General features: G+C 40.1%; 1 protein-coding gene across 11 annotated transcripts in view; it reads left to right on the forward strand.

Moving 5' to 3' along the window:
• PTPRT (protein tyrosine phosphatase receptor type T) overlaps positions 1-27305 on the forward strand; it is a 582374-nt gene that overhangs the window by 288792 nt on the left and 266277 nt on the right. For all 11 annotated transcript variants that reach the window (XM_080557602.1, XM_080557611.1, XM_080557610.1 and 8 more), the window contains 3 exons: positions 4526-4607; positions 8036-8151; positions 10511-10685. In XM_080557602.1, coding sequence (XP_080413728.1) covers positions 4526-4607; positions 8036-8151; positions 10511-10685 — 373 coding nt within the window. The remainder of the gene's footprint in view (positions 1-4525; positions 4608-8035; positions 8152-10510; positions 10686-27305) is intronic.

Here is a 27305-nt window from a genome sequence, read left to right on the forward strand (position 1 = left end):
ATAAAATCTGAGCTGAAGTAGAATGCTTTAATGTTCTGCCTCCGAAAAAGAGTTGGGAATATCAGCAGAATAGATAAAGCACATTGTGCAGGGTGAGAGGAAGGGATAAAGAGATGCAAATGCACTGAAAGTGGTGTTTTAAGGGCTGTGCACAACTTGTAACTTGTTCTGAAATCACATAAAGTGCTTGATATTCATATTAACATGAACCTGGTTGTGAACCAGAATTTGCTTCGTAGTAGGTGCTCTACAGAGAGAACAGAAATGATCTTTCACCCAGATAGTCAGTGCTTGAAAAACCTGGAAAAGAGTCTGATCTCAAACCAAGAGATCCTTCTTTCAGATACACCAATACTAGACTTCCTGAGCCTTAGTTACATCTTTTGCAAGTCTTCTTAGAGGTCAAGTTTGCTTTTCCTGAGCCAAAAAATCCTTTAATTCAAACAAGAATTTTGTACTGCATGCTGCGCAAAAATGAAGAGCCTGGAAGCCAGCAGTGACTGGCTGGGAGTAGTTCCTTTGCACAAAATGCAAGGATTCTCTCCTTCTCTTTCTTTTCCCCAGCCTTAATTTTTGATGGATGGGGTGGTTGTTTCCTTCTACTTATCCTTGTATTTTTATTTCTTAAGTGTGGCCTTTAAAAAGTGAGATCTGCCCCACAGATCATGGGGGATCTGATAGACTGATTTATCACCAGTCCCTGATTTTATAAACCACTTTTCTGTTGGTGATCTGCAGTCTAGTGACTCTTTACATACAAGTTTTAAAACAAACAAACAAAAAAACAACAACCAAGACTCTAAGCTCTTAAATGCAAAGGGAAAAGCTCAATCAAGGACTTCTGTTAAAATGATTGTTGTTTGACAGCCTGATGTAATGTAACGCTTCTGGGTAAAGGAGTCCAGAGGTGGCAGGATGACAAAGCTTGGGAGTACTGATGCTTAGGGAGTGTCTCATTTTATACTCACATCTAGGATATGCCATAGGAGCATTATTTGTCAGCTTTAAATCAAAACTGAATGCCTGGAGAACAATTTGTGCACAAGAGGCCTGAAAGTATTTCAAAAGCACCAGGTAACATGAGGAAAAAAAAAAAAAAAAAACAGAATTTATCCAAAATAATGAAATCTGTGTCAGGCAAAATGCGAATTGTTCTCTTTATACATGGCGATCAACTATCATGAATTGCAGTGTGCGCTGAAAATTCTGTTAGGCAGAAAAATCTGAAACCATCTGCCCTGGGTCTGAGGCTTTGACAGGTACCTGGAGATCTGGAGACGTGACCAGTGGAAAACAAGTAACCGAGCCACTTGCCAGAGGGTCATGTTTTAGGTCTGGCAGCTATGCTCAAGGGTTGTGTGAGTCATCCAGCTCCAGAAGCACTCTGCTGAGGTATAAACATGGGGATGGTGGAGATTTATAAATTCTACCCTAGAGTTAGTCGCACTTGGATTCCCAGTCTGCATACATTTTTAGTGTAGCGAGAAAAAGCTGTAATAGTACTTGGAGAAAGGTAATACGTGTAATCTTGAGTTACTGCTTGCCATAAGGATGAACTTAGTCCCAGAATGCGCCAAGTGCCGTGCTACAGTCTGCCAGGAAGAGTTTTTTTGATGTATAGCAAGGAACATTATTGATCCACGCCTGAAGAAAACTGTTGTACCACAACAGATGAGCCAGGCTACATTGCTAACACAGACATTGTTGGTATATAGCAGCAGTGAAATGTAGGATTGTTTATGGGGAAGGAAACATGAAATGACTTGGTATTTGCAGTTCTCGGGAGTGTTTAAGAAATGTGTAAGAGTAAAGCTTTGCATTTTGCCAGCTACATTAGGTTCTGAGAGCTTCCTTAAATATGAAGTAGTATTAAATGCCCCTTCCTCAACCATTATAATACATTTCAACTGAAGCTAAAAGGACATGAGAGAGACTTGGTCTGAAATGTGCAGAGCTGGGCCTCCTACAAGCATGGATTTCTGCCTGTTTCTCATTGTTGAGTCTCAATTCCCAGTTTTCAGGAAAACCTGTGTGCTTCTGCGCTTCTTGCTTTAACGGGGCTGAGATGCAGCAAAAAGACATAGAGGGACAACCGTGTGGAATTTTGAATTGGGAAATAAGGAGATCTGAGCGTAGAGTGAGCCAGACAATGTTGTTTTGACAGAGTATTTTATTGTGTGAATTGCGAGGAACCCTTCACTCCTCAGTGGTTTCTTCACCAATGTGAAGATTAAATCCATGGTCCTTTTAGGAGCTGACTCAGTTGTTACTGATTCCAGGTTTAAGTTATATTGTGCTGTATTAAGACCACCGAACATGTCACTAATTAACAGAAGACAGTTCTCCGTGTATTGGTACTTACTTTTGCCATGTACAAGTAGCCAATGAGTTGGAGAATTTTTCTTTCCAGGTCCTTGACTTTCAGGAAATTATGTTGTAGCTTAGCATGGCTTATAGTTTCTTACAAATGCAAAACAGAAATAAGGTTTTTATAGCTAGTAAGTTGCAGTTCAATCTGAGTCGGAAGGCAGTCACAGTTGTTGCTTTATATGATGCTACCAGTAAGTGCCATTTTTATCATGAAGATTTTTTTTCATTTATAAAGTAAATTATCCTTTCCACGCTAAGGACATGCATTACACTCTTGGTTTATACAGTCTGTTGAGGTCTGTTGAGACTCTTGATCACATGAAACACTCGTAGATGGTTTTGGGATCATTATATCATCTTCCAGAGATTTGCTGCTGCTTCTTGTCCCTTGGACAGCCTATTTTTTGTCCACCTTCCAGTGGTGTAGAACTCTATTTCTAAACATTGTTAACTCTTGAACTTTTCTTAGTTCATTTTTTTTCCTGTTTATTTTTGTATTCTACCTGTTTTCATCATGGCTTTTTCCTAATGGACATATTTCAGGAGATCTCCAATTTGGATGTGCTGTGAAGTGGGGGAGCAGATCTTACGAAGTCGTGGCAACATGAGCAGAAACAAAGTTGCAGAAGCCCAAATGCAAAATAATTAACAGCAACTTGGTGCTTATGAAGTCCACAGTGCTCCATTTCTGTAGCATGAGCGTGTGGTGATCAGCATTCAGGCAGCTGAATTTTTAGTGTATTAAATCTTCTGATGGAGAAGATGAAGAAAAAGCTAAACAGTAGCAGTCTGGGAATGCCAGCTTTTATTTAAAATGGAAAAAACAGTGTTGAAAACTGGCTTTAAGTAGCTAACAAACTTTGTGGTTTTCTAGTGATGATTTAAGTAGTCATGAATTACTGAAATAATTTATCCTGCAAAACAAGTAGCTGCACTAGAGTGCTGCTGCAACAGTAGTAACTGTGCCAGCTGAGCACATTAATTAACTCTGTCCTTGAAAACATTACTGTATGCTCATGCAAAAATGAGCAAGTTAGTAGAGTGTGAACATTGCCTTAGTAAGAGGAAACAAAACTGGGGAACATCCCTTTCAAATGCCAAGGACAGCAGCCATTTAATCTCTACATATGCATGACTTTTTAAAAAATAGTTAAGGATAGCACTTCATTCCTTTCCTTTGAGGAGGGAATCGCTAGCTCAGGAGTTTCTGGTGGACGAAAAGCTCAACATGAGCCAGCAGTGTGCACCTGCAGCCCAGAAGGGCAACTGAGTCCTGGGCTGCAGCAGCAGAGGGGTGGGCAGCAGGGGAGGGAGGGGATCGTGCCCCTCTGCTCTGCCCTCCTGAGGCCCCACCTGGAGCCCTGCGTCCAGCTCTGGGCCCCCAGCACCAGGAGGATGTGGGGCTGCTGGAGCGGGTCCAGAGGAGGCTGTGAAGATGCCCAGAGGGCTGGAGCACCTCTCCTGTGAAGAAAGGCTGAGAGAACACTTTCATTGTCCAGATACATACAGAAAATAGTGTTAAGTAGTGTACTGTTAATATAGAGAAGCGTTACATATGTTTTCAAAGAGTACTCAGAGTCTGCTAGTTCAATCCAGGGAAAGGCAGAAAACAACTTTATTATTTCTGGGAGAATCTTATTTCAGTCCAGTAATTAGAATCCAGGGTCATCTGTTGCTCACTTACTGCTTTCTGATACTGCAATAGCATGCATGCCAAATCAAGGTTTTCTCCAAAAGAATCCATGCAGAGTTATTGATTCAATGAGAACATTATCTCATGAATGACATTCTCCAACTTTGAGGCACACTAATTAGAAAAAGATGTCAAGTGATTACACACGTAATGTTCTTGGACTGGCGCTTATAGTGAATACAGGAGTATGTGTATATAAAGAGGGTATTTTTTGCTTTTCCATGTGGAAATACTTCTTGCTAATCCTAATTAATGTTGCTCTAACTTTTCGTTTTCCATATCAAACAGATTTTCAGTCTTTGATATACATCTGCATAGTGAGTTGCAAAGGCACCCCTCCACTATTAGGGATAAAATGCCTTGAATGTATCAGACATCGGAATACGAGCAGAATGTTGTGACTGGCGAAATGACTACTGCTGTTTCTCTTTTCAGAAAACCTTTTCTTATTTTGTATTTCAGGTGATATTTGAATCTGTCTCTTTGAAAGGACATCCAGGGTACATAGCTGTGGATGAAGTCAGAGTTCTTGCCCATCCATGCAGTGAGCATTCTTTGTTTTTCTAACTCTATCAATGTGTTATATACCAGGCTTTGTGGTCTGAAGTAGTGATATACCCGATTCAGTGAGCTCTAAAATTTCTTTTTATGTCCCCTGAGACACCTGATGACAATCAGCCTTGCACAACTACTTAATTTACCAAGTTGTGCAAAAAGCAAAACTGAGTCTGTAGTTAGTGCCTGAATGTCTGGAAGTTTCTATTCCTATACTGCCACAAGAACACAAAACTCTTGATTGTTTTGTTATTTCTGAATCATACTGCTGTAGAAAAAGATCTGAAAAGCTTTGGATAATGCCCTGTGTGGTTGACTTAACAAACAAACAAAAAAAAGAAATCAAATTGGTTCAGTATTTCCTTAGTAAAGGACATATCCCAAAGGTACCTCTCAAAAGAAATGTTAAACCCACTCAGCATCTGCATGAGGATATTAAAAATAAATCTCATTCAGACTTGCACAAGAGTGAAAACTAATGCAGGTTCAAAGGTATTTGGGTTATGTTTCTTCTGTAGTGGTTACCATATGTCCAGCTTACATTTTTCGTACTTAGACCTTAAACCTCTACGTTTGGGCGTGAACTTCTTTTATTTCTCTGTGCAGGCACAGTGAGGCTTGAGGACTTTTGTATGTCTATATTGTGTATGTAGTACACAGTCCCTTCTAAAGATTTTTAACAGCTTTCATGTTCTTTAATGAGTTTAGACATGTCTCCTTCAAATACGTTAATGTTCTTAAAAGTAATCTGTAATTACCCTGTGTCTTTTAATGCTCAAATTATTAGCTGTTATGTAGCATACTAAAATGCACTTTTGGGGTGGTACTTTGATTTATTAGATTATGTTTACGTTTGTTTATATTTTGGTGCTGGAAATTCAACATTTCCAGGTAGCCTTGTGTCGTTTGGAAAGGTAGCCCACCACCCTGCCACTTCAGTGCTTTACAGCCCCTTTCACTAGCTCGTAGTCTCAGTAAGTCAGCAGTGGCTGCACACAACAAAATCATGTAGATTGTATCCGCGGGGTGAAATAGACTTTTATTCTTGCAGTACGGAATTTCAAAGAATAGCTGCCATTCAGTGTGACAGACATGGATGGCTCTGCTCAAGTTTAACAGGACATTTCTGATAACTGCAATATGGTTAATTGCTGTTTAACTAAATTATATTTGTATTTACCATGTGCTCATTGCTCAGGCCTTTGGGTGCATTTACTTCATTAAGAAATCCTTACAATCTGTGTTGACCAGATGTTGCTGATAACTGGCAGCATCCAAACAAATCCCCCAAATGATGCGCATGTATTCCGCTGCATATCGGGTGATGACTGATCCCTTTACTGGGAAAGAGGCCATTGAACCAACTGTGTGGCAAAGCCTAGGCAAGGTTATGGGATTGAAAAAATAATAACAAAAAGACCCCTGCTTAGTGAAGTATTTAAACTGATGTTTAAATCAATGTCTGCAGGTATATGCAGGTCCTTCTTGAAAACTGAGTGCAATCTTGTTGACCCCAAAGTGGGGTGATTCAAACTGTAACCCCTGCATTTTGAGTCAGTTTGCAACCTGCAGCGTACAGAGCTCCCCACAAGCTGCGAGTTCTGTGCAGTCTTTGTAAATGCTTCTCCTGTCCGATAGCCAGTGTTGCCTTTGTTGTTCAGCAGTGACAGCCACCAGGGTAAATGTCACCAGAGCGTGTTCCATCACTTGTACAGGCGTTGCCCCTTGCGTTCATTTTACAATTGTTACAACTCAAAACACAGGAACCATGTAGCTCCTGGTGAGCATGGATGTGACTTGAAATCATTGGTGTTATTTTTTCATGTCTGCTTCACCTTCATAGATAAGTGTAATAGTCACACGTCAGTAGCGGTTAAAAAAAGAACCCAGGAAAATGTGCCTCATAACACAGAGATGGAGGAAAATTCCTAGATGGTGTTGCCACTTTGAAATCCTGAGAAGGGAAGCAGTGGAGTATCCACAGGCTTGCTGTGCTGAGCACTGGCAGGGGTAGGATGGCCGGGTGCCCAGGATGCGGGCAGACCCAAGGGAAGGGGGGGGGGGTTGGGGTCGGGGGGGGCTGCCCTTACCCAGGCTGCGCGGTGCCCACTTTGGAGCCCGCATGTACCTACACACCTTCACCTGTGGGCGGGAATTACTCATATTGGCCTGCAAATATCACACAGTACATCCCATCCGTCACCCAAAGGTAGTTTTCCAGTGAACTTTGAGACATGTTTCTGGCCCCCAGAAAGCATGACAGTACAGAATCGCTGCGTTTTTGCAGCCTGTGTGCTGGAGTTGTCAGCAAATGGAGTGCATGGAGAACACCATAAGGAAACCAGATAAAAGCATTCAGCATAGCGTACAGGCAAGTGTTTTCTGTTCACGTGCCTGTAGTGGACACCTACCTGTATGCCAAGCCTCATACATATGCTTGGGCACAGATGCCCACGCCCTTTCAAAGTTATTTATTTCCAATAGAAGAATATAGGGTAGTGTGTGTTATGAAATTTCGTATCTCTCTGGTGGCTAATCGTATTAGGAAATGCAAAGATGAGTTGAAAAGGATTGACCTTTAGTGTCCTACAAGACTGTGTGTCTTACTAAAAACATTTAATTGGAGCACAAACTTTCTTCTGAAGCCCTGCAAGCACTAAGGTCATTTTGAAGTGTCGGATTCACCACTGCATTTTTTTTTCCTTGTAAGTTTTCTTACAGAAGTAGATGAGTGGTGTTTAGTCAAAAAGATAATCCTCTGATCTTTTTCCTTTGTCAACAAATGTATATTTAATATTGATGATATTGCCACTTTGGTATCAGTGGTTTAATATTGAACTAATACTGAATTTAATGTCAGCAAAAAATATTACATTGTTCTTAACTAATATGGTGATAAAATACTATCACTAATACCAATATTTCATTTAATATCAATGATTTTATATCAATGACTTTGTTATTCTAAAATTCTAGGATGTAGTTGACAGTCAAAAAAAAAATGAAAAGGGAAAAAAGGCACTTAGGAGAATTTGGGTTGGGTCAGTCATGCTTGACAACCTCAGAAACATTTGATTTCTTTTTGACCTTTATAAAAACACAGTTTTCTAAAGAATTTACTCAATTACTCTTCATAGCAAGGAGTAAGAAATTGTTTTGATGACCGTGAACTTGTGATCTGACAGTCTATGTTTTCAGATGTGCCAGAGCTCTGTATTGTTATCTTGGGCTGTTCTCTGTAAGCTCACCCACCTTGCTCTGCAGTGAATAATCAAGTACTGAAGGACAGCTTCATTTTACTAAATCGCCTGGTCAAGGATAGGCCTTAATGCTTTGCTGGGTGTTATGTCAGTGTTGGTGTAACACAGTCAGTTGCTGCCTTGCTCTACCCTTCCTATCCTTTGCATCTTTTGTTAGGAAAAGCACCACATTTCCTACGGCTTCAGAACGTGGAGGTTAACGTGGGACAGAATGCGACGTTCCAGTGCATTGCTGGGGGGAAGTGGTCACAGCATGACAAACTCTGGCTCCAGGTAAGGTGATGCAGTGTTTTCAAGTAAAATAAGTAGACGGAGGACAACTAGGTGGTGAGGCAAAATGTTATCACTGAGATCTTTTGAGAACTGCCTTAAAGTGTTTCCAGTTGGGAGTTTAGGGTGACAAAATACAGAATCATGCAATAGAAGATGAAAAAGTGGCCAGTAACCGCAAAATATTAGTTTCAAACAAATGTGTGCACACCTGTAAGCACTCAGGCATAAAACAGAAAAGAGAGCAAGTGGAGAAGTTCCTCCCTCATGCTTAATTTGCGGTCTTCTTTCCCCTTGCCCTCCAAAAGTGTCATTGACAAGGGCTGAGGACAATAAGTTAAGATGGAAACGTACCATAAGGTCTGAGATTGCTATCTGGTTGATAAAAATAGGCAAAAATCATTTTGTGCCCCCTTTGTTTCTTCCTCTCAGTTTCCCTTAGCTGCGTTGATAGCAGACTGTTTCTTCTAGTTGCTCAATAAAAGACCAAAGCATTCCCTCTCTTAATACCTATATTTTCATCTTGCTGGGTGGACTTGAAAGACTGTGTAGTACTATTCGTGTAGGTATAGTAACTGTAAGAACTGTTTTTCAGTTCTAGAGTTAGAAATGGAACATTTAGCAAACCAGAAGGGTGGAGTACTGTTTGCCAGTGAAGAACAAAGTTATTTCTTCTGCCCATTCAAGTGCTTGGCTGTGGAGAGTCCCAGAACTAACATGTTCTATACATAGAGTTCTTCCAGAAACTTTAAAAATAAGGGAGCTTTCATATTTGTCTAAACTTCTGCACCATGAAACACCTAATGTCCCAAACAAGGATTCTGTTACTGCATGCACTGTGCATGTGCATAGGGCTGACACATACTTTCAAAACGCTAAAGCCAGTCAACAGTTTTTATTCACAGCTCAGAATGATGTGATGGAGGACCAGATTTAGCAAGAATGTGCTTTAAGGACTTTCTGCATACAGTAGAATTTAAACACACATCTTTTCTTAAATTGCTGTTCTGATGGCAAAATTCAGGTGCTCTTTTTTTTTGGTGCCTAGTAAAACAAACAAAAAGCCCCCAAATCAAACAAGAAAAACCACCACAACTGCAACATCATCAGTGACAGACCCTTGTCATAGTTTCTATGGTATTTGTGGTGATATAAGTTACAGATTTTCTCAAATTCTTTTATTGATTTGAGAAATTTTAATAACTTTTTTTTTAAAATAATAATTTAAATTCTAGTCCAAATACTAAGAGAGGAATCAGTTTGTCTAATACTAAGAATTAAAATTAATGCTGGGAGGGAGGTTGTGTTGGTGAGAAATGCGGTTGGCATTATCTAAAAATAACTTGACAGTCATTTTAACTGTACTCTTATCACAGCCATTATCCTAAAAATTATCTTTTAATCTGAAGTTTATTAACCTGTGTTGTACTTCTAGCATCCACTGAGGTATATCCACTGAGATATATTTTGGCTTATTTTATATCTGTTGAGTTCTTTCCGTGAAATGTTTCCTCAGTTATGATTAGATGTGTGTAAAAACACTTCTGATCTGAAGCAGTATGAACCTGTTCCTGAGAGAAGCAGGGGTTTGGGAGGAAACCATTGTTGCTACTGGGGACTTGTTTTCCATTCTTTAAAATTGAAGTGTTTAATGAAAATAGCCTTGGAAATACCTCCCAAAATTGATTACTGGAAATTGGCAAAATGGCAGTGTATTTTCCTTTGAGCCTCCTAATAAACTAGGCCACCTGAACAAGTTCAGGTGTTTATGCTGATTTCTAGTTAATTCATCATCTGTCACTCTTCCAGTTGGGAAAATGTAGTCTGGCATTGGCGGAGAGAGGTTTTTTGAGGAGTGTTGCGTGTACAAGGATTTCTGCTCATCCAATTCATTTATTTAAATTGCTTTGGAAACAAAGTTTTACACCTGAAAATGCCAGGTTTATAAAATCTGTTGATCTTGTAGCATTTTTGTAGGTGTACAAAACCTGTTCATTTGTAGTATTTTCATGTCCTAGCTAAGTCTTTGGATATACTCTGTACAAATGCAGTCTGAACTGTCACTCTCCAGACTTTTCAATATATATATAACACATCAAATGCACAAAAACATTTCAAAATTTAAGTAGACATGAAAACTTAAATATACTTGTAAGAATATGTAAGCCCATTAGTTCACGAAATCCAAAGCCCGGTACATTTTGCAGGGGCATGACTAGCAGTGTTGCCCTGAAAAATTGGGCTTATATAAAACCTAACCTAGAGTAATGTGAACATGGAGGTTTGAACAATTTTAATAGTAACAAAGAATGAATAATCTGTGTGCCTTTTGACATACGTTATTTTCTGTCTGCCTTCACAGCAGTGGAATGGACGGGACACAGCGTTAATGGTCACTCGAGTCGTCAACCATAGACGTTTTTCTGCTACTGTCAGTGTTGCTGACACCTCTCAACGCAGTATCAGCAAGTACCGATGTGTCATTCGTTCAGATGGTGGATCTGGAGTTTCCAATTATGCAGAATTAATAGTGAAAGGTAGGTTGCATTAAAACAGCAAGTTTATGTAAGATGAGTATTTCCTCCCACATGGCAACTGCGTATAAGATTTGACATCCTGTTGGACCTTCCTCTTTCATTCATATTAAATTCAAGTAGGAGAAAAAGGTAAAAGAGACAATCTCAATCATTTTCTTAAAACAAGTATTTGAATCAAAACTTCACCCAGATATATCCCTCTTCGTAAGCTATTGTAGTAACACATGGTAGTTATGGATACTTTTAATGCAGTCAGCTGAACAGTTTAACTGTCAGTCAGCTTCATCTGCCTTCCTTTACAGTTTATCAGGCATAAATAATCCTGTGATGGAGCATTGCATGTCAAATGAGTCTGCTCAGGGCTGCTGGGAGTAAATGGTGGGGGATGATTCTGCTCACGTCCTAAAATACACAGTAGAGACATCAGTAGTTCTCGAAGGAAGCTTAGAGTTTTTAGCCCTGTTATTTACTGTGATTCAAGAGGTGATACTGTGCCTACATTTGCGAGGTGGTACTTGCTTAAGAGCTTCCACAAGGCATCTAGTGAGGTGTTATTTACTGTGCTACTTTTTTAATCTTACTTTGAGCTTCACCACAGGGACGTTCTCTGCGTCTTAGGAGAAGAGAGCAGAAGGTGGCAAAGTCACCCCGAGAGTGCTTCATTCTGTATTTGGGGTGGGGGTGACATGGGGTGGAAGGAAGTTGAAGTACGGATCTGCTCAAGGAGTATAATTTTACTGATCCAAATGTTTTTATTTTATATGAAAATGGAGGACTGTTGCAGAAACAAGATCACTTTCATCCACTATATCACTTTCTGCCAACTTACTCTGGCACCTGGTGATCAATATGCTAATGCTTTCACAATGCCTTAAATATCAAGTGTTGAGTGTTGTAGATATTCAGACTACACAGATCATGAAGAGAACATTCACACTAGATGCCAAGTGCTTTTAATTCCCACTGGATGATCTTGAATTGTATTTGTTCAAATCTGGAGAAATTAATTCACAATTAAAATGGAATTGAGTTGCCAAGAGTGGTGTATCTAGTGTTGTATCATTGCTAAGTAGAGCTGATCTTCCAGAGCAACCAAATATCAGAATATGCAGAGTTGGGCATGTGCCTGACACTTCCATGTTTAACAGTATGAGAAGGAGAAAAATGGAAGAATGAGTTACAAAAGTGAATGGTTGGACATGCAACACGAGACATCGATAGATTTGTTGCTGAAGTACCCAGGCAGACACCTAGCCAGAAGAAACTCAGGAGAGTAGTGTTGTTCTGGGAAGGTACACTCCTCTGCTCCTGGGTAGTAAGCAGGCAAAGTTAAGTGGTTCATTTGAGGTTAGCTTGATGCAGCACTGTGAAACACTGGGATTGCATGGGTGAGTGCTTCTAGTCTGACTAATTTTAGTGTGGATAATAGCAAATCTGTAATGCATGCACACAGGCTGAAATGAGAGCAAATTGGAATTGTCTACTTCTGAAGAGATGTTTATTGAATTGCAGTAATGTACTTGTGTATGCATCAAATTAGTCTGTAATTGAAGTTTTGCTCAATTGATAGTCCTGTCCCTAAACCTACTAAATTCAAGCTAATACTCTGCCTTGCATGCTTTTGCTTAGTCAGTTGAACATAAAATCATATGGGATTTCTTCAACAAAGGTTAAGGTTTAAAAAAGGATCAGTGTATCTTTTTCATGTAAAGATCTGTTTGCTTCCCTAGGCATAAGATATTTTATTATAGCAATGAGAAAGTGATTTACATTTCTCAATATTGCATGATTAATATTTGGTGGATACAGGAAGAGAAATTTTGCTTTGGAATACATCATGTTCTACTTCTACTCGGCACCTTAAATCGGAACAGTAGGTACCTCTTTCAGCAAATAAAATGATCACTGAAATTAAACCCCCTACCACCCAGTCCTCTCCTTACATGTTTATGTGGACATGTTTGTTAATGTATTATATCGTAATTAGTGGAAATCGTACACAAAAGATGATAACTTTATTTGCTTTAAATTATTGCAAAATACTTACTGGTAGGTGATACCTTTGTAGTACCGAGAATGCTTTTCAGTAGAGTCTATGCTAATGCCTTTCTGACTCTGTTACAAGGCTTGTGTAAATGACAATACATTCATTCTTCTCTCTGCACTTTAGAATCATAATAGTAAAGCCAGAGAAACCTATTATTTCCATCCATATACCTTACCACCCTTTGGTGTGCCTGTGGAAATAGCTCTTCTCTATTTCTTATCTCTCACTGCTGCACATACAGTAATTTAATACAATTGTGGATAGGGCAGTTTTCAAAAAATCCAGAGCTGCTACATTTTGCTGTACTGATCGAATGGAATGCTTCTTGTCTGTAATTTGGTAAAGTAAAAAAGTAAGTCTGCATGGCGGTCATTCATATTCTGAAATAAGTGTATGTTTTGCTTGTGTAAAGATTGTCTAAAATACTGTGAGGTTGGCCAGAATCTGATCTGTATTAATGATATAATTCGAGTGTCCTTCCAGGAAACTTGTCCCTGTGTAGAAGTGTAAATAACATTTTAAACTGTGTGTATATAGCGGTTTGTTTGCTATTTCTTTTTTTCCTCACTGATTTCGGATATTCTGAGTGCCCAGAGTAATTACTGAATGGATAGTAGAAATCTATAATCTATTTATCGTAAACCATTTTTCTGCTATTTTTTCTCTCCAGAAAGTCCCTCAAAATTTTGTTGCTACGTGATGCAATTTTGTTCAGACTCATGGCATTTTCCTAAAATCTGTTCTGCTGCAACAGGGGTTGGAATATGCAACAAAGCCCCTCTGCAGACCTCCTAGGATATGTTCTAGTACTCCTCAGTTTTGTCTTAGCTGCTTTTCAAAGTGTTTGGTTAGTCAACACAGACGAAAAGCAGTCTGCCTCTTAACTGAGGGGCTTTCTGTAATCCTTGTGGTATTTGGGACAGCTTGTCTTTCATCAGTTGCTTTTTTCTTGAGGTTTTTAGACATGAAGCTGATACCTTCAGTGACACCAGAGGGAGAGGTGGTTTCATTTTCCAGAGTTGCTTACTATTTTTTCTCTAGTTCTTTTCTGGTGTGATGCTTGTCACTGTAATTGCACCATCAATTTATTTAACTCACTGGGTACACCGTGAAAACTGCTCTAGTGCTCATAGTACACCCTGGAATTAAAAAAAAAAAAAAAAAAGAGAAAAAAAAGCTGTCAAGCTATCAGATATCAGAGCTGAAATATTCAAGTGTGAAAAGCATGCTAAATAATTACACATTAAAAAAAATAAAAAATCTGTATGGTTAGGCTGCTCCAGAACGCAATGCAACACACAAACTCCTGGTTAGCAATCATAAGGCAGACTTGACCTCTACAGGTATTTTGACCTGTCTCAGTATTGTTGTATCTGGAATAGCTTCAGTTACTTATTAAACAACGGGAAGAACTACTAGGAGAAAGAACTTTCTAGAGCTTAAAAGAAGTAAGTAATAAAAACATCTGACTCGTACAGCTGAGACTGCTGTTGGGCTGGAGCTGGCCCTAGAAGTGTTACATCAGGCCATCCGTAGGTCTGCTTGTAAAAGAAGTGGAGTGTAGGTGTGAAAGTATGTTGTACGGTGTTATACGTCTGCTCTAGAGTAGAGCCTGTGTCTGGGATGAAAATATAATCACCTTCAACATACTTGCTAAGGTTGATTGCAAACTCCATGGTCTTTCACTTTGTATGAAACAGTTATCAGGAGGGGTGGTAGATGTTCAAGATTCTTCAAAACTTTTTATTTTTTGATTTTTTTTCTTTTATTTTCTTGCTCAGCACATGTATGGTTCTATACCCCAGGCTATTTGTGTGAAATATACTTAAAAGTAACATCCTTGCCATCACAGGGAAGTACAGCGGCTCTTGTCCTGGTGGTACTTCAGCCCCTAGGCTGGGGGCGCAGGTAGGAGAGGTAGCACTGCGTCACAACTGTCCTTCTGCCATGGGGGTGGCTGGAATGCGAGCCCAGTACCACACTTGGAGCCATTTAGGAGATAAGCTCATCCATGGTCAGAAGTATATGCATTTTAGATCTTGCTGTTAAAAATATTTTTCTAGTATACATAATAAGTTCAGATAGCAGTTTTCGTGCCTTGCAGCTATTTATCAGACTCATCCAGACTGCAAAAGTTGCCGGGTAGATTTGAATTTGTCTGCCTGAGTAATGCACGTTAATCAAGGTCCTCAAAGTTATCACCTTGTGAACAGGAAGAAGTCTCTTGCTGGCACCGCCAATGGTATCAGTAAAGCTGTGATTACGAGGATCTCCCTCAGGCTGCGTGCTCTCTCTCTCTTTTCCAGTTTGCACAACTAGATTGTCTGCAGAATTTACATGTGCTGCACCAGGAGAAGTTAAGTGTAGGTTTGGTAAGGTGTGCAATGATGTTGCTGCTCCGAACCCTGGACCAGCATAGAGAGTTTTTGCCCATGTCAACCATTCAGGAAGGTTGCGCTGGCTTGGAAATTACAGAGCATGGGAGAATGGCTTTGTGATTGTAGGGTGCTTGAAAAAGCTCCCTGCATTCCTTTATTTCTTTATAGTCACACTGATATAAAGAGTGTAATGCTCGCTTCCTTGGTGTCCACATCTGACTAGTAATTACTCAAACTCTTCGTTCTGTTTTAACTGTCTGGTTCATTCTCATCTGCTGGCTATTGCTTTAACTCAGCATCAGCTGGGGGTGTGGTGAGAAAATGGGAGATGGGATTTCAAACACTTGTTCCCTCTCACCAAGAGCTTTACCTTCCCTTCGTCTTCTTTCACTCCAACTTAGTGTTGTTGTGTTGAGGGGAGAGAGATGAGGACAAAGCCATTGTTTCACAGAAGCAGGCAGTTAGGAAGAATGATGTGCCTTCTTTCAAAAGGAAACATCTCCTTCTTCTGTTCAACGTCCAAAATCATAGAATCATAGAATCATAGAATCATAGAATATCCTGAGTTGGAAGGGACCCTTAAGGATCATCAAGTCCAACTCTTGATACCGCACAGGTCTACCGAAAAGTTCAGACCATGTGACTAAGTGCACAGTCCAATCTCTTCTTAAATTCAGACAGGCTCGGTGCAGTGACCACTTCCCTGGGGAGCCTGTTCCAGTGTGCAACCACCCTCTCTGTGAAGAACCCCCTCCTGATGTCGAGCCTAAATTTCCCCTGCCTCAGCTTAACCCCGTTCCCGCGGGTCCTGTCACTGGTGTTAATGGAGAAAAGGTCTCCTGCCTCTCGACACCCACTTACGAGGAAGTTGTGGACTGTGATGAGGTCTCCCCTCAGCCTCCTCTTCTCCAGGCTGAACAGGCCCAGTGACCTCAGCCGTTCCTCGTACGTCTTCCCCTCCAGGCCTTTCACCATCTTCGTAGCCCTCCTCTGGACACTCTCCAACAGTTTCATGTCCTTTTTATACTGTGGTGCCCAGAACTGCACACAGTACTCGAGGTGAGGCCGCACCAGCGCAGAGTAGAGCGGGACAATCACCTCCCTTGACCTACTAGCGATGCCGTGCTTGATGCACCCCAGGACACGGTTGGCCCTCCTGGCCGCCAGGGCACACTGCTGGCTCATATTCAACTTGCTGTCTACCACGACCCCCAGATCCCTCTCTTCTAGGCTGCTCTCTAGCGTCTCATCGCCCAGTCTGTACGTGCAGCCAGGGTTTCCCCGTCCCAGGTGCAGGACCCGGCACTTGCTCCTATTGAACTTCATGCGGTTGGTGATCGCCCAGCTCTCTAACCTATCCAGATCCCTCTGCAAGGCCTTTCCACCCTCATTCGAGTCCACAACTCCTCCAAGTTTGGTGTCATCAGCAAACTTGCTCAAAATACCTTCTATTCCTACATCCAGATCGTTTATAAAAATATTGAAAAGTACCGGCCCTAAAATGGAGCCTTGAGGGGGAACTAGAACTGGGAAATGAAGCCTTATCCTTGAGAAGTGATTGATGTGCCATTTGTAGGCTGGATCCCATTTTCAGAACTGCACGCCTGCAATGTGCATGTATTCCTTGTTTCTCGTGCTTGCGTTAGCCAAGGAGGTATAAATTAGAAAAGGTGTTCCCAGGAAGAATGCAAAGCCGCAGCTGGGATACAGGGGAAGTTCATAAACTAATGGTTAGGTGTCAGTTTTTTCCTAACTTGGTATATTTGTTTCTTCAGTAGCATTCCGTTTCTATGCCAAACAAGCAGGGAGTTCTGTGTAAAAGTTTATCTTCATTGCAGCCACTTGGGAAATTCATATGGCTTTCCTGTCACACCACTGAGTTTCAGAAATTGTTTGGAAGATTATTAATGTACATAATTGTTTTGTTTTGTTTTATTTTCCTTCCAAAGGCAAATGTAAGTCCAGGGTTCTGTTTTTATCCTGAATGAAGCTCTACCTGAGCCTGGTAGAGGGGTAGGCAAGGGATGAAGTTGCTTGGGCTTGTTTTTAATGTATGGATTTCTAAGTGTGATGTTGCTCATGATGTATATATCATGTTCTTGATCAAATACAAGATATAAATAATGAACTCACTAATAAATGAGAAAGTATATATAAAAAAAATCTTTTTGAAAGCAAAGAACCTGAGTAAATATCTTTGTTTCCCAAGAGTGGTGTCATGGAAAGCTGTTTCCTCTTGCCCTGTTTGTGAGGGAAAAGTCTTGCCCACTTTGTCCTGTACTTTCTTACATCCGTTCTAAGGGAGGAGAAGGAACCTCCAAAGAACAAAAATACTGAAATGGAAAGCACCACTGGGTGTAGACCTTCTCAGCTCTCTAGGCTCCTTTGGCTTTGTGTGACTTTTCCATGAATTCATCTTACAGGGTGGACCTCTGTAGAGAGGAAGATAAGCCATGTTCTCTTGTCTGCAATTCTGAGAAGTATCTTCGCCACCAGACAATATAAAGGAGATGCCTAAATAATACCTAAATAATAAAACGCCTAAATAATTTATGTAAGATTTTGGTATTTAGATGAAAGATATTATCCAAAAATTTGTGGAAATAAGATGTTATTTATTGGTTGCTGTTCCAGTTAGTCATATCTACTTATTAACTTCTATTTTAGAGGAAATTCCCGGCAAGCAGTGCAGCTGGTAGAAGTAGGGAGGCTGGCAAATGCAAATAAATGTGTTCCAGCCTACCTCGGTTTACACTCCTGTTTGAAAAGTACGGACAGGGTGATTTCATACGTTTCATGCTGCCTTACTTCTTGGAGGAAGATAGCAGTAATGTGACTTCCCAGCATATTGCAGCTGGGGTGCAAAGTGTATTAATTTGGGTTGTCCAGTTTTCCCTGCTGGTGGCTTCCTTTGTTCTGTAGTATCCGTTTGTCAGTCTGCAGGGTCTTGCAAGTACCAGTTCTTTCTTTTTTTTTTTTTTCTTTTTGAGATGAAAGGAAGGAATAGTGGTTACTTGGCCGATACTGTTTCTCCTTGCCATTAGCTTTCTCACATGCCAGGCATACTCAAAAAACAGAATTACCACTTTGTTACTTGTTCTTCAACCTATGATGCTGTTGCTGGTAGGGTTTGATTCTGCTGGATTATGGCTGTGGCTCCTGTTCTGTGATCAGAACATTCAGCTTTTGCAGTGTCTAGTTAAAATTATCAGTAAAAATTAATGCAACTGCACAGAAATTAATTCAGGAGTGCTGATATCAGAAACAAACATCAAATGCTAAGGGCGTATCCCAAATGCCTTTGCTAACTGAAAACTTCCTCTCAGTGGATAGCTTGGCAGCTCAGATCACCAGATGTGTGCCATTGCAAAATGTATTTGGCAGCTTTTCATTGTTCTCCTTTCTGATGTACAAATTTTCATAGGAGTCGATTGCTCATGATGCCATGTGACGTTACCATTCAAAATGACACCTATTTTTTGGTTATGACTCAGCTAAAAGATTTAGCAGAGAAGTTTGAGTCACATACATTGTTAACTCTCTCCTGGTAGTTTCTTCTGCCTGTTTAATTGTAGAGAAGTTATTGATGGGCTTCCAAACCTCGTGGTGAATGGAACCTATTCTTAACTTGCCCACTTGGGGTGGGGGTGGGGGTGGGGGGTGTGCTAAAAAGTAGTGCTTTACTTAATTTGAAATGTGGGTGAGGATTTCTTAGTAGACAAGGATGGTCATTAATGTGAAAGCCTGCAAGAATAAACTGGCTAAACAAAGCGCTTACAATACAGTGAGCCCTATGGATCCCATCTATACAGGAGAACGGAAGGAGTTTCCAGTGAAGGGAGTAAACTCAGGCTGTGGACACAAGTGACTGAGACCAAGATGAAGATTTGGAAAATTGTGGTGCTAGACATACCGTGTAAAGAAGCATAGTTACTGATCTCTTTCAGAAATGCAGTGGTTACTGCAGCTAAAGGGCTTTCTGCAAAAATATTATATTTGTTATTGGACAACTGAACTAAGGAGTTCAAAATCACCTGTGCAAGTGACAGTTTCCTCTCCTGAGCAAAGTGCAAGTGAATTCCCCACCTGTCTTTGCCCTGATTTAGGCTTTACTTTGTTGGCAGAGTGGTTTGAGTCTGCTCAGTTGCAGTCAGCCTTCTTGGGATGCATGGAGTATTTGCCCAGCTTTCTTTTTAAAAAAACTTTGCAAGCCAAAATACAGAACAGTTAGAAATATATTGTTTCTCAGTGATCTGTGCTAAAGATGACCTTACCTTAATTTTCTTTTCTACTTAGCTTTTTCTCCTTTGTGTACCTACAACCACCTTTGGTTGTGTTGAGGTGGGAGCCTTTCTTAAAAAATGTCTTCCACGTGCATACTGAACCCTCCTATGGACTTCCAGGTCTACATGCAATACATGCCTTTCTACCTGCTTTTCTTTTGGCATACTGCTACATACGCTGCAACTGTTCTACTGTGTGGGCACTTCTTAAACTTGTCTGCTGGGTTGGAGGTGGGCATTTACAAGCTGAAGCTGTCATTCTAAAGTAAAGAAGCTTGCGAGTTTTGTTTGAAGGAACGGTGGACCCTGTTAACGCTGAATAGTTGAGTTCAGAGCTAAGGGTGTTTGCATTGCACTGTCTCCCTTCGACTTCAAAGCTAGGAGTTCACAGAAGTCTCTGGAAGTCTGTTAGCTGTGCTGAATGGAGGCCACTCAGCAAACATGTGCTAGGTATTGAGGTAAATGGGGTTTTTAAAGTTTGTATAGTATTTACCTCTGAATGGTGGAGCTGAACTGCTTTGCTTTCAAGGCCAGTAGAACTGAACTCCAGGGAAAAGCTGGGTGTTGGTTTTGCATTTGTCCTATCTGAATTCAAGGATTAAATAGCATTTTTCAGTGTTAGGCAAAGAATGCTCACTTTGCAGTTAGTTCCCCACTCAACTGTGAGATTATTTGAGGCAAGAAAATAGCCAAAGTTGTAGTTTTGAATTGAAATTTTGCAGTCCTTCTTCACTTTTGCTCAGAAAAGTTCTTCAGTTGGGCAACTGATTTCCCAGCATCCATTGTAGCTGTCAGGAGAGGAAATGCAGTTCTCAGATAATTACCACCCCAAAATGTGTTGTACTGCTTTTTAGCTTTAATCTAATGTATTAACCTTCTGCCATGATTAACACCACCACTTGTTCCCCTCTTACTCGTGCTGGGATGCTTGTTCACATCACGTCCTCACTGTTCTCCGTGTCTTTGACTTTGAAAGAAGGTTTTAGATCTAGGAGCAGAAACCTGCTGGGCATCAGTTAAATAGGATGATTACAGCAAGTCCTGACACTATTGTAATCATTAGCCTATTAATTTGAGAGGGGAAAAAACCACACCATAATATGAAGTTTCCTAGCTCTCTATGCAGTCTGTACTGCCTTCTGAACCACTGTGCCATAGCACACTTATCTTCAAGGTGGAAGTTTGTAAAACCTTGGTATCTTAATCTCTCTCCTAGTCCCGTTGACTTTTTTCCTTTTATTATAAATTATTTAAATTGTAGCATTGTACTCTATGCTGCATAATATATCTAAAAATCAAAACCAAACCAAGAAGCACCCCCGCCACCCCTCTCCAGAATCTATGCCAGTCCTCTTTCTTCCTTTCCTTTTCTTCAATGAGATTTCTCTCCAGAGCATCTCTTCTCTCCCTTCCCCTCCCACCCTCTCTCTCTCTCACCAGGAAACTTCACATCAGTCTGTGTTTGTATGCGAGGAAGATGCAAATAGCTGCAAGACTTAGGCTATCTGTCTTTGGATCCTATAAATCAGTCTTTGCATATGCTTTACTGTCCTATTTATTAGCCTGCAGCTAATACTGAATTACATGACAGAGTACAACTTACAAACTGCTTGTTTCCTCAGCAGGATACAGACACAAATTAAAATGGGTTGCTTATTTCCTTAATTTTCTCTTTTCCTTCCTTCATGTTATGGCAAATATTTCTTTTGTTACTTCTGCTGCATCTGAGATTTTGAGTGATCCTTGTGACCAGTGCTGAAAATGTCATATTGCCTCTTAATCATCAGTGTGGTATTATTCAGTCTTTTGTCTCAGACTGCTCACTAAATAACACTTTCTCAGTATTTTCAATGATTTTGAGGTTGAAACTCTCAATATAAGCACTCCTGTGCTTGCTCTTGCATTGGTTTCTACCATCAGTCTTCTATTTAACTCACTCCTGCCACAGACCTTTGTTCCACTTGGTGTGTCTTGCCAAATCATTTACTTTTGTTTGTCTTATGTCAAGGTTGTGGTATTTTAGGGATGACAAGAAATTTTGGTAAGTTAGTTTTCTTGCAAAATGGTTGGGCCATTCAGAGCATGCGGGAGTCGTGCTCAGCTTATGGAAAGTTGTGTGATTGCTGTAGTCACTAACTCCCATGCTCTTGAAAGCTGAAATCTTGTTTGCGGGCAAGTATTTTGTTTAAACTTTTGTGTATCTAAAAATGAGAAGTCCTAAACGAGTACAATGTTTTTACAGTATTTTTTTTTCAGGTTATAAAATTGGGGATATTCACATGATGCTAATATTAAATTACATATTTATAGCTTTGAGTGTGAATCTTAATTTTGCAAATGGCCTCTGAAAATTGTGTGCTCTATTTATTTTCTGCCAACTAAGAAAGGGCAGGACTACATTAAAAGTGGTATGGATCAGCTGTCACGTGTTGAAGGCAGACAGGGCTTTACTATCTGGAATTGGATTGCACGCTGACAATAATTAAGAAAAATATATTCTATCTTTCCAAGATAGAACTGTTTCACTATATTCATGGTCCTCTCAAAAGCTTTGCCAATTGGATATAATTTAGCATTAGTTAACACTACACTTATTCGAGGAGTCTGAGGAAACTCAATGCAATATAAAATAATCCTCAAATTTTCCATAATTCCTTTTCCTGTCTCCTCCTTGGAATTACTGTACTGTTATAGTCTTTGCAGTGGGATTATTGGTATTGGGGGGAGCCAAGGGGGATCTTTATATTCTTTATTAAAACTTTGATAGTTTCAGTAGGAACTAGACTGTTTCCTTTCTCAAGAATTACTTTCAAACTGGAAGATCTTAATTTTTTTGCATGCCTCATCCCCAGGTATAACAGTTCTATACTCATAAGAAAGCTTTGTCATTTTTTATCTCTCATGTCACTTGGAACTGTAATGATAGAAACAATATTGAATCTTGTTTGACCTTCTACAACATGCAAGTCATAGAATTTACAGGTCATTCGTGCATCCTGTGCAATACCATATGCATAAAGCAGAATAGTTTTTGAAAGACATTGATCGTGATTGAAAGAGTTTAAATAGCGGAGAATTTTAACATCCTTAGGTAAGCTCTTTCAATGCTTAATTACCTTCACTGCTTAGTGTCCATACCTTGTTCTAGTCAATGCTTCCAGCTTTTGCATCTGACCATCAGGTCTTAAGTCTTTCTGCTAAATACAATAGATCTTCAAGTATCGAATGTTTTGTCCTTGTGTGGAAACTTGTATTGACCGTGATCTTGGCTTTGTTTGATTAACTTAAAAGAAGTGGTATTGTCTGTGACCCTCTTGCTCTGACAGCTATGAACTGGTGTATGCAGTGGGGACCGGTACCTTGTCTAGGAGGAAGATTTCCTGGATAATTAGCTGGATGTTAACAGAAGTTTTTCAGGATTCCTGGTGTTTTTCTCCACATTTATGTGCTTTAAGCCTGAAAGGAATAAAGCACAAGTGTTTTTTTTTTTTTTGTGAGCATCTGTGAGGAATCTGTCACCAGCAACTAGGTGAAATGGTAGTTAGCCTGGCCATGATGGAAAATGAAATGCATCTGCTTCTGGAATAAACGAGACTCAGGTCTTGTTTGGAATTGACTCTCCCACCGTTTTCCTTTTTGCAGGAATATTATGTGGTGGTTTCAATCTTCCCGAATTTCTGTCGGGCACTGGAATGCTATTTGTGGAAATACCAAGACCTATCACCTACCATTACAGCTATCACAGAGAACAGCGCTCTGTGAAGATATTGGAATTTCTAGCGTTTATTGTGGCCTCAGAATGCATTTTGCGAGGGAAGAGAGAGAATTGATCTTTCAGGGTAATACTTTGGAGTCTCCTGTAGGGAACAACCTAAATCAAGAAACATGTTTCGAGGCTGAGCTTTAAGCTGAAAATAAGCAGATGTATAGCCCAGGTGAGATGAAAGAAGGAAGGAGTGTGGTGATCTGCAGGGTATTCTGAAATTCTGTGTATTACCAAAAAAAAAAAAAAAAAAGTTAAGTATTGAGTGGTGAAAAAAGATTAATCTCGTTTTCCGATGGCTTAAAAGGATAGCACGCACTTCTGGTGTGCCTGCTTATTACATCAGCTTACCAGGGAGCAGTGATGATACTATTTGGTGCACTAAATAGTGTAGGGGGTTGTGTGCACTAAATGGGGGGGGGGATTTTGGCACAGGTCCATTGGGGCATTTTGGGTGGGAAGGGAGAAGGGAAGGTTCCCAGCCAGGGTAATACCTTTGTGGTCACTGCAGACATCGTAAAGAGATCTGTGCTGCCGGAGCGGTCAGACCAAGGGAGCAGAGGCGGTACGGTTATGTCACCTTTCAGTGCAAGGTGCTGAAAGGAACTCAAGCATGTCAGAAAATCTTAAGGTTAACAGTAACCTTAAAGGGCTTCTCTTGCTAACTTTAGAACAAAACTATAAGACATGCAGAATCCAGCCTTGGGCTGGTCTTGGAAAACTTGGGGTTCGTATGAGCATTGAATACTGCTTGCTCACTGCAGAAATTAACGACTAAAATTTTTACAGCTAAAACTTACTGCTGCATAACAAAGACTCTCTTTTTATTAATAAAGTTTTACTTCTGCTGCTCAAAACTCAGTAGGTTAGCAGCCTAGCTAGTTTTTTCTTCCAAATTTGATTTGAAAGTTTCAAGCAAGTAGACTTATTTAAGGTCAGTTTTTAAACTTTTTTTTTTTTCCCCTCAGTGGCTCACAATGCTACTTGCTTTTAGGTGAGGTGGAATGTCTCTTGTTGTTATAGCTAGAAGATAGTCAAATGAAGCAAAACTGAGGGGAAGGAACGGAGCAGATGTATTTACTTGAAAAATACAACTTAGTATTCACCCTCCAAGCTGGCTTGTCTAGGAAATGGCTTAAATTTTCTACAGAAACAGCATATGAATTAGCATATGCATAACTTGGAATGTCTGTGACCTCCAAAGGCATGCAAAATGCTTCAGAAAAAAAATTTGTAAGATACATGATTTGCTCAACTCTATGAAGTCTAAGCAACCTCAGTGCTGTCTTTACTCAGGGACCGTCAAGTTTTCTTTAGGAGCCTGCACCTACCTCCAGGGCTTTCTGTGGCGAGGGTTGTTCCTGAGTTTTGGCAGAGGATTGCATCTCTGCTTCAAAAGCACTGCAGCACTAATGAATGGCAGTGACGGATCAGATTCCTCTGAAAAGAGAGGTCTCAGCAAGAAACAGTAAGTGGCGTGGAGGCAAGTACTTCAGCAGTGGACTAGCTGCTTATCTGGGTAAGGGCTTCCGCAGTGATGCTGGCAGGAACCACAGGAAAACAAATTGTCCCATTCAAAGCATGAGCAGAGGATCGCATGAGAGCATGAAAGAATGACTTCTGAAGTTTAATATTATATAGTTGGCGAGATATTCTAGATGACAATTATTTCAAGTGGTTTGTGTATGCTAAATTAGCAACCACCAGGATTTACTGCATTCATTCACTGCATGTATGCTGTAGTGTATGCTATCTACCTGCTTAAAAATAGAAAAGGACTTTTCTATCCTAGGTAAATCCATTGTACGTCTTTTGGTCAGTTTGTACGTTTTTATATGCACCTGCTACTTCTTTCTTGTTAGCTGCTCTCTAGAGCAGCAACTCAAGTGACAGGCCATAATGTTATCCACTCATTGACATGTCTGTCCCCATCAAAACGTTATGCTGCAGGTAAGGTGGTAATTTTCCTTACATCAATCAAAATTTTGTCAGCAAGATCAGACAAATGGCCCTCTAGTTTCTGCAAGATATATTTATCCTGTTTCCAATCTGAACAAAAATACAGTAGGTAATTCTGGTAGAACTGAATGGAGCAAATGACTAATAATTGGCAAATAAGACACTTGAGTTGCTAGGGTTACTCCAAAATAGCAGAGGTTTATTTACAATTACAGAAGTGCAGTTCCTTGTGTGGGGCTGCTCTGTTGATACCCCTTGCTTTAGATGTGTTTCTGCAAAAAGCAAAAGAGGAAAGTGACTTTATTTCAAAACAAGTAATAAGAATATTGTACACAAAATGCTTTTTTTTTTTTGTTCCTCTGTTAAATGAGATTTGGGCACTGCTAAGCAAAGTTTGGTGTCACGTTTGTAAGGTTACAGGCTCTGCTGTGTTCTTTCTGTTACCATTTGTATCCAACAAACTAATGTTCCAGGCAGTCCTATCACAAGTTGAGACAAGTTCAGCTTGTTACTGGATATGCAAGATAGTGTGTTGCTATCCATGGGGAGAAATGACTCAACTTTTATGATCAAACGATGATTCAATAGTGCTTTACATCAACATGTCTGAGTAAAACAAAAAAAAAAAAAGGAAAGAAAAAAAACCAATATATTAATACGAAGTATGAGAGAATCTAACCTACAGCTGTTGATAGCTACATGTGTTCTTTTTGTCCTATCTACTGCTGCAGATTCCATCCTGATTTCCTCATCTTAGAAGTTCATTTTAGGCATCTATACCTTACAAGTCTTGGCTGTGTGGTATACGGATTGGCCAGTGGAAGTATGCTTGTCAGGGAGGAGAACACTTAACTCGCTTCAGGTGCTTTTCCCCCAGACATTACCTAGTGGTTATACCTTTGTACAAGGTATGTAATAACTAGAGACCTAGGCAGTTTGGTGTTTGTTTTTAACTGCATATTTTCTGACACTTCTTATATATCTGGTCTGGGTGGCAGATACTACTTTCAAATTCCTTATGTGTCACCAGTGGATGTATTCTGCACTTCAAGAATTTCTGTGCTTTTAGGCTCCTTAAAGAATCATAGATTGGCCTGGGCTGGGAGGGACCTCAAGGATCATCTAATTCAACCCCCTGCCATAGGCAGTTTTTTTTTTAAGGAAAAAAATGTTTGTTTGTTTTTTTGAAAGAAATATTCCACATGCACAGTAGTGAATCAAATTGAGTATTTGCTAGGCCTTTGTAAATAGATGGAGACAGGAGACAAGCTTTCACCAAACTCCAAATATTTACTGTAATTTTGTGGTGGTTGTAATTCTGGGAAGCTTTCAAAGAGAAATTTGGTTGTTAGTTGACAATAGGTGGCATTCAGTCACCAGAGGTGAGTTACCTAAACCTGAGCAGACTGGATCTTTCTCTCAAAGGCTTCAAAGGCATCTGCTTTTCACAATTAACTGTATAAGTGACTGAGGCACTTGCTTTCCGAGGCCGTTTCATTATACCTCAAAAACGCATCCTCAAGGATGCTGTAGTGCATACCACTTAATGTTCATGTTATTTCTAAAGTGGCTGTAGCTGTATGCCACAGCAAGCTTAAAACAGTCTCTGTATTAGGACAGGGGATGCCGTCATCCAGGAGTACAGGCATAGGTACAGATCTCACTCTGCCTTTTATCACATGTGTAAAAGTAAGCATTTAACCTACTGCAGATCTAAGCCTGTATTTGTTAACGTTTATGAAAAACTGAACCCAGGGGACTTTAAGATGGTATCTGACTAAATGGCTGTGCTTGGGGCCCTGAGGCTAATGGCATAAAATGTGGCAGTGTATTAGGATCACTTACCTGAAATAATACCTCAAACAATTTATATGTTAAATGAGTTGTCACATATCTTGCTAGGGTCTGCAGCCTGCTTTTCATTATATGTGTTATTATATTCCTGTTTGGAACCGTCCCTTGGGGGAAAGAAGAAGTATTCAGTAAAACCCCGCTGGGTTCAATTTTCAGGAAAATTAACAAATGCAAACTTAATTAGAGTAATAAAATTGTGAAGGATGGGGTGTGGTTAATATTGCATGAAATAAAAACCCAAGAAGAAAAGGAAAACAGAATTTGGTAGTAATGCATATTTGGATTCATCCCCGAGTCCTAACAAGTGTGTTGTTGGAATCTACGCAACCTCCTCTG

This window comes from Anser brachyrhynchus, assembly GCF_964034855.1.
Source record: "Anser brachyrhynchus genome assembly, chromosome: 16".
Classification (NCBI taxonomy): domain Eukaryota; kingdom Metazoa; phylum Chordata; class Aves; order Anseriformes; family Anatidae; genus Anser; species Anser brachyrhynchus.